This window comes from Calidris pugnax, unplaced genomic scaffold, assembly GCF_001431845.1.
Source record: "Calidris pugnax isolate Ruff unplaced genomic scaffold, ASM143184v1 scaffold14, whole genome shotgun sequence".
In the NCBI taxonomy this organism is placed as follows: Eukaryota; Metazoa; Chordata; class Aves; order Charadriiformes; family Scolopacidae; genus Calidris; species Calidris pugnax.
The window spans coordinates 6662052-6669594 of NW_015090793.1; the positions used below are offsets into that span (position 1 = coordinate 6662052).

Below are 7543 nucleotides of genomic sequence, written 5' to 3' on the forward strand. Positions count from 1 at the left end.
CCTACTCACCTGGTTCCAGGTGCTGCCAGGTTCAGTCCTTTGGACTGAACTCAATTGGCTTCATGCATGTCTTAGACATCATCAGCTTTCCTGTGACAGGGCCACAGGCTCCTACCCAGTGAGATACTCAATTACCTACATTTGTAAAACAAAAGGCTCATTTTGCCAGAGGCAGGAGGAAGACCATCATTTTGTCTCCATACTCAAGAAGAGCTCCTACATGATACACAAGGGACGTTCTTACCATACGAAAACAATGCTTTCGAGAAGACACTCCTGACAAGGTTTCAGTGCAATAAATGAGGTACCTGCACAAGTTATTTATTTACATAAGTTTAAGAGGAAGGCCAACTCACCAAAAGGACGTTTCACCAAACCAAGACAGGAGAGATGATAAGCTTTAGTACAAGATTTCCTGTCGCACAACACCAGCTGGCCTCCGTCACCACAACGGAAACAATCGTCTTCAGATTCTTTCTTCCCTTCGTTTTTCGTTCTGCGTCTCCGTGTTCTCTTTTTGGTCTTTTTGCCTTTTTCTTCTGAGGCATTAGTGGAAGAATTCTAAAAGAGTAAGTTGAAAATCTATAAATGCCAGTTTTGCAAAGGAAAGATATTACACAACCTAGCAAAACTGTTGACATGCCTGGCAGACTGTGCACACAGGCAAAAATTTAATTTGGTACAGACCTGTGCAGACGGTGCCTGTCTGTGTTGGTAAAAAAAACAGGCTGGCCCTTGTAAAAAGTAATTTTGAAACCAGATCTTGTTCCTACAATCCCTTCCTATCACAAAGCTCACCCAGTTTCTTATGACTGAAAAAAGCTCTTCCAATTTCCAGTCTAATCTACTTGCAGCTAATTTACCTCCATTTTATTCTTGCACCACCAATCACTTCAATATCCATTTTTTCTTCCAGTTGTGTATACTCATGCCAGAATTGTTAAAAACAGCTTCCACTTCCCTTCTTTGAGGAACAGACACCAGAATTTCAGGAACTGTATCTGTGCCCATGATGCTAGAAAGAATACACCAAGCCTTATCTTTATTTTCATCTGACAGTCTGCTGCTTGTGCTTCAACTCCCCTACACCAAATCATATAAAATTCTTTTTTTTGGCATCCTTACCATCATTCCCTCCCCCTCATCCCAGTAATCATTACCTACTTTTTTTAAAATCAGCCCATTTGCAGAAAGCCCTGCAAAACTGAACTGTAACATTTCATTTCTTCACGGCTGTCTGCCTAAATTGATCACAAGCTTATGTGAAACCCCACTTAAGCCTCTCCCTGAACACAACCCAGCTATGCAAATTCTGGAGATTTTAAGAAGTCCACCCTCTGAAGTGCCTGGCACTGAGCCGTGTGAAGGACCACATGAAGGTTCAGCCTTTCTACATCCACGGCTCAGATGTCTTTTTTTCTCTTGGGGATGTACTTGTGCCTTCCCTCACACTCCTATGCCAGCGCTTCAGGAAGCCCCAGCAATTTCTGCTGGATTACAGGTTTTAAATTAACCTGACATGAATCATACAGGCCATTTCTTGACATAATCTGGTATCATTTGTTCCTCATTCAAAACTTAACATTTTTTAGTCTTCAGTTCAACTGAAGGATTTTTAACAAACCTTTACAAAATAATCACATTTTAAGGTTTAGATGGGGGGAATATAAACTGCAATTTCAGGACAATCACACTGGCTATAGTTAGGCTTGTTTTTAGTCAGTTCCTACCTCCTACAACCCTTCCCTCCTCCTTCATACTTTGAACAGAACTGGGAAGGTTATTCCCTTTGCAACCTCTTCTTTTATACGCTTTTGATTCCAAAGGCTAGTGCCAGTAGCTAGCAATATTTCTAATTCAGGACCAAAGTAATTAATTTCTCATAGGAGAAAGTATTTTAGAGTGTTCCCCCAAAAGCAGTATCATCTGCTGTACTATTCCAGCATAAAAATGTATTCTGTAGCTTCAAGGTTATGTTTGGCAGAAGAATGTTTCTATCTTCCCAGCAAGGGAAAGAGTAAGCCTTTTCCTCAGAGGACAGATAGCACCCGGGTAAAGCAGCAATAACCCTTATTGTAACATAAAACTGGTCCACCAATGCATACCACAAAAGAAAAACAGGGCTAGTATAGTTTGACAAGACACATGTCAAATTCTCTTGACGTTTTACTTGCCTTTGGTCTGTCCCCAAGAAATCCACTGCAGTTCGGGGCACCGCATTTGCAGACTGTTTTTTCATTGCCCAGACAGTCAAGGTTGTAATTAAAAGTCAGCTCTGTCCCTGAGTGAGATAAGACATAACCTTTTATTATGAAGCACAAGGCAACAAAATCTATCAAAATTATTACTAGCAAATAAAGCTTTCATTATCTGTCTTCTGGTTTTGTACTTGCTTGCTGATGTATTATCATAGGGTTCTCCTCCTCTTCGCTGCTCATAAGCACTGACAATGATTAACAGCATGGTGTCTTATGCAATTACGGTTTAAAATTAATTGGTTTAGCTTCATAAAACTGTGCATGTCTCTGGTCTACACACACACGTTATATGTACCTATACATATCTATATATATATTTATATCTATTGCTAGATATAGCGATAGGTATGTGTGTATGCAAACCAGAACATACATGCTTTTAAACAGCCTCCTACATCCACTCCTTAAGCTTGTTATCTTCACATGAAAAGAGGGAGAAATACTGTTTAAGATCTCTAAAACATAAGCTGTGCTCTATAACACGAAGCTAATGCACGGATACTGACTAGGGATTCTTCAGGGTTCCCTTAGAAGCAAGCAAAAAAAAGCAGCCATGGCACTCACTATTACAAAACATTAAATAAAAGGCAGATCACAGAGCATCTCTTCCGCAAGCCGAGTTCTCTGAAACAGTATTTGCACTGAATCAGCTAAACCATCAGCTAAACCACTCTTAACTGCACAAAAGGTTTAAGTTGGGGAATGAAAGCAAAACCAACATAAGCTGATATACCTGCAGGGATATCGCACACAGCAAAGAGGCCGACACGAGTGTCTCCATTTACTGTCCATTTTAGAGTTTCACAATTTGGTTGGCAGCTGTGATTCATAAAACGAGAATAGTTTCCTTTGGGGCCAGCATCAATGATACGATCCTGGAGATCAAACCAGCAACAGAATGAATGTTTTTTTTTCTCTCCCCTCCATCACAAAAAAAAAAAAAAAAAAAAATTCAAAAAACAGAGATTCCCCCACCCCTTGCTTGTTGAGTAGGCCTCATCTAGTTTGAGATGCCGTAGATGCTCCTACAGGCCTCATGGACAACAGTGACGAGCAGTGTGATTTTGTCTCCATTATGCATGTCAATACGTCTCGGGAAGATGTATCTCACCACAATATACAATGACATAGGTACCGATATAGATATTTACAGTTCCTAGGACAAAAAATCACAAAAAAAAAAAAAAAAAAGAATTCTAGAAATTGTTTCTGTAGTTGCATTCAAAACAGACAGGATGTTGGTACCCAAAAGCACACAAGGAAAGCGATGGTAGGTGTTGTATTGAAAACTGTAGTGTCTCATGTGGCCTGGAATGTGACACTCCCAAAGCAATACGCATGCTCTAGCTCACATTTTCCCAGAACCCATCACAGCCACAGGGCAGGACAAGTGTTGTTGTGAGCACTCCGCTGGTCACGTCAGGAACCCCCTCCCTCCAAAAAGCCTCGGAACTCAAACTCAGTCCATTTACCTTTTACTTTGCATTCACAAAGCTGTGACGCATTTACAAATACTGTGCTTTATGGTATTTACCAAGTCACTGCATGATTACTTGCAGAGATTACCAGTTTCTCACCAGCTTTCTTTCCCCAAATCAGCCTAGTTTAAACAAAAACAAGCTCTTGGTAAACTAAAAAAATCCCATCCCTACACACAATAGCCTTTTAACTTCTACGTCCACCAAACATAACAGACATTAACAAAATAAAATGCAGTCTTGAAATAGCCAAAACTCTGTTTTTTTGCAGAGCTGCTTAAGGAAGCTTTGCTTATTTATCAAATATTACTATAGTTTCCTTCTAACTCCTTTTTATAACGCACATATATGATTGTCATAACTATATGCTCATACATCCAGACACTCTGACTGCATGTGCAGCTCAGCCTAATAATGGCATGAGCGTTTTTGCAGGACAGAACCACAATGAGCATTTAATAACTATGGCAAAAGTAAAATGCGTGTTCAGTTCAGATACTTAGTGCACTGACATCGTATGTCAGTTTAGTAGAGGGATGAGAAACTTAAGTGTTCAGAGAACTATGGTTTTATTATTCTTAGGTGATAACTCCTGGGCAGGAACTCCTCAGTTACAGGACTCATGAAAACAGTAGCTGTGGAAATACAAAGCAGGACAGTCTTGGGGAAAAGAAAGGTGATTAGGACTGAAAAAAAACATGCAGGACTGACAGTCAGCTCTTGTTTTTCTCCTAAGAAGCTGTTTGGGGACTGAAGCAATGTAATATATATAATCAATACACCCTACTGCCCTGGTCCTCCACTTTCTTCCTGTTCTCAGGAATAAAATACTCAAAAGGTGTGCACAGACAACCACTAATGCTGGATTAATTTGCTGCCTTAATTAATCTGCTGCAGAATCAATTTGTGGAATGCTGGCTGGCTACTAATGCAGATGGTGCTTTCAGAAAGGAGTTTCTACAAAAGTACAAGCCTAGGTTTGCTATAAACAAAGAAAGGGACAGATAACTATACTCCACACTACCCTGAAATTATAATTTTTTGTTGTTGAAATTTTACTAAAGAGTTTGCTAACAGTATTTCTTTCAACTGTATCATTACTATTTCCTAAAACTTCATACTTGCTTTTAAGACTAAGCTGATACGTACTTTTGCTGTACTTGATTTCAAGCAACAAAGCACAGTTTATAGACCTTAGTATATACTTTATTACATTATGCAGATAGAACTAATGAGATGCATTATATATATATATAGAATGGAGCAAGCACAGAAGATACAACACTGCAAATATATGAAACTGTGGAACATCAAAGGTAGCAGAATGCTCTACCAAGGTGATCAACAGAAGAAAAAAGGGATCAAAATAATGTTATAATTAAATAATGGAGAAAAAAAGGTAAAATACCTTATCAATAGTAAGCATGTAGAAGTGGGTAATGTCATTTTCGTGTGCATATTTGATTCTTGCCATACATTCCTCTTCATCAATCAGCTCACCGACATACTCATTCACAAACTCTCCCTGAAAGATACCAAGTATCACTAGTAAAGAATATACCAAACCCACAAACAGCATCACACGTCACCAGTTCCTTACCAGGCAAGAATGATTCATACCTTTTTAATATCCCTCTTGGCGACCAGACCCCAGCCTTTCCCATCGGTTTTGATGATCTTTGTCTCAGGGTATTGACGTTTTGTAAAGCACTGGTTTTGGCACCGTTCTCCTGCTGGACAAACTTGTGGGTGGCATTCGTACATCAGCATCCGATTGAGGCACTCGGAGTCAAAGCCACAAGGGTTTTCATCTGTGGGTTTGCAGTTGCACTTGGGAATCTCAGAAATGTCAGCAGTATATATCTGCACTTTACCACAAGGTTTATTCACCTGAATAATACATTAAAATAGTTCAAACATCACTTCAAAACATTTGGGCTTATTGTGAGAGTTATTACAGTGGTTACTAACTTGTTTTTGCAACACCAAATGCTCCAATGGAAGCAAAATTTCATCAGTTCATGACTGTAAAAGCACAACGACCAGCACATCACTACAACCTCTCCTACCCGTCTCCCCACTCAGCTCCTCCTCCCCAGCGCTGGCTTAGACCAGAGTACCCAGTGTAATCTCCTCAAACTTTACCTTAATGTGCTTGTATGGTGGAGGTTTCCGTTCACTTTCTTGGGTTTCTTTGGCTTCTCGCTGTAGCTTTATTTCTCGAAATCTAGCTTCAGCTTCTTGCAAAGCTAAAAGAGATTACTGTATCAACAGAAATGCTAGAAGAAGGATGATTCCCCCAAAGTTGACTTGCTCATTCCCATGTGTGTTAAACAAAGAATCATTTTCTACTTCCCAGTCTCATAATTCAATTTTCTGGCAAACAATGCTTCTGGAGCGTTAATACTCTTAACAGATGTATCAATTCTACTCTTTTTGTCTCCCAGTTACACTCATCATTTCCTTTCCAGAAAGCAAAAATCATCAGAAATAGTTCTAATTAGATGCTAGTCTTTTACAAGCCATGAAAATAATGTTTTCATTCAAAGTTAGTCATCATGACTGCTGCCCAGGACACCAAAACAATTTTTTGAATTCAGTATTGTAAAACAAATGTACAAAACCAGTCCCAAGGCTATGTGTGAAGGAAAGCATGCACATCACAAGATTATTTTTGTTTACTTTTAGCCATGTACCATTTTTGAAGACTTTTCCAATTCCTTTGATCCCTTGGTATCTACTCCCTCTGTCTCCCTCCATATAAGGGAACACCCGTGCTTGGTGCGTCCAATAGTAATCCTTAGAACCAAAGAAAAACACAGGAAATTCTCCGATTTCATGCTTCATTTTCTGGATATTTGGGGGAACATTTTTCGGATGGCAAACTTCTGCAGGCCACCATCTAGCACAGAAGTACAAATAAAAAACATACAGCATTTTAGTCAAGCTCTTTCTGCAAGAGACAGTTTAACAAAATCACCCTAAATAGCAGTAACTGATCATTATTTCCAAGATCCAAGCAGATTTAAAAGCCTTTCCTCCCCCCACTCACGAGAGAAGACAGGACTAGAAAAGGAAAGCCCGACACTCAAATCTGTGGGACTTTCTTCCACCTGCAAGACAATCATATATATTAAGCTCCTTGCATCTGGTTAGCAAAAACATCACCTTTAATGAGGCCTGCAATCACTGTAATTGTCAAAGATCGAGAGACAGCTGATAATAGCTATGAATCCCAGGTTTGATAAACCCCACCCACCTCTATCTCACTCAAATCGCAGCACTTACAACCTGACTTATCTCCCAGCCTGCTAGGTAGTAATTTAGCCAATTACAAATTATGCCAGCTTAATTATTTGAAGAGGTCCCCGAAACAAAAGGGGTTGAAGGCTCATACACTGGAAGCAGATGTCTGAAGACTACAAGGAGTCCTGTTATGGGTAACGCCTTGGCCGAGAGCAACAGTGAAGCTGCAAGTCTTTGAACTTGAAGCTTGCAAGGAGATGGGATGCCTAGTTCACAGAGGAACAAGAAATCTGTGCGCAGCAAGGCCGGCCTACCGAAGCAATCAATCGTATAAATCCTTAATTAACACGCCAGTACTGTGAAACAAAATAAATCCGTTCATCAGACCTGTAGTTTCCCAGTTTAACCCAAATAATATCCTGGAAGTGGAGCTTCTTCCCCGCCCGGCAGTCGTTGCAGTACCAGCTCCCATCTGGCATCTCGATGTTTAAACAGTCTGGGTGAAACGCCGCGGGACACGACTCGCAGCACAACAAGCTTCCTCCTTCAGAGATATGGGGG

The 7543-nt window shown here is 40.1% G+C and overlaps 1 protein-coding gene across 4 annotated transcripts in view; it reads right to left on the bottom strand.

The window, feature by feature from the left end:
* Window positions 1-7543, bottom strand: part of WHSC1 (Wolf-Hirschhorn syndrome candidate 1) — a 103944-nt gene that overhangs the window by 4146 nt on the left and 92255 nt on the right. For 3 of the 4 annotated variants that reach the window (XM_014966772.1, XM_014966771.1, XM_014966770.1), the window contains 8 exons: window positions 7370-7526; window positions 6433-6638; window positions 5882-5985; window positions 5357-5626; window positions 5145-5261; window positions 2992-3133; window positions 2175-2281; window positions 357-561 (listed from right to left, as the gene is read on the bottom strand). In XM_014966772.1, the coding sequence (XP_014822258.1) occupies window positions 357-561; window positions 2175-2281; window positions 2992-3133; window positions 5145-5261; window positions 5357-5626; window positions 5882-5985; window positions 6433-6638; window positions 7370-7526 (1308 nt within the window). Of the gene's footprint in view, window positions 1-356; window positions 562-2174; window positions 2282-2991; window positions 3134-5144; window positions 5262-5356; window positions 5627-5881; window positions 5986-6432; window positions 6639-7369; window positions 7527-7543 lie in introns of those variants that run through there. The other variant, XR_001414619.1, reaches the window with a different exon arrangement.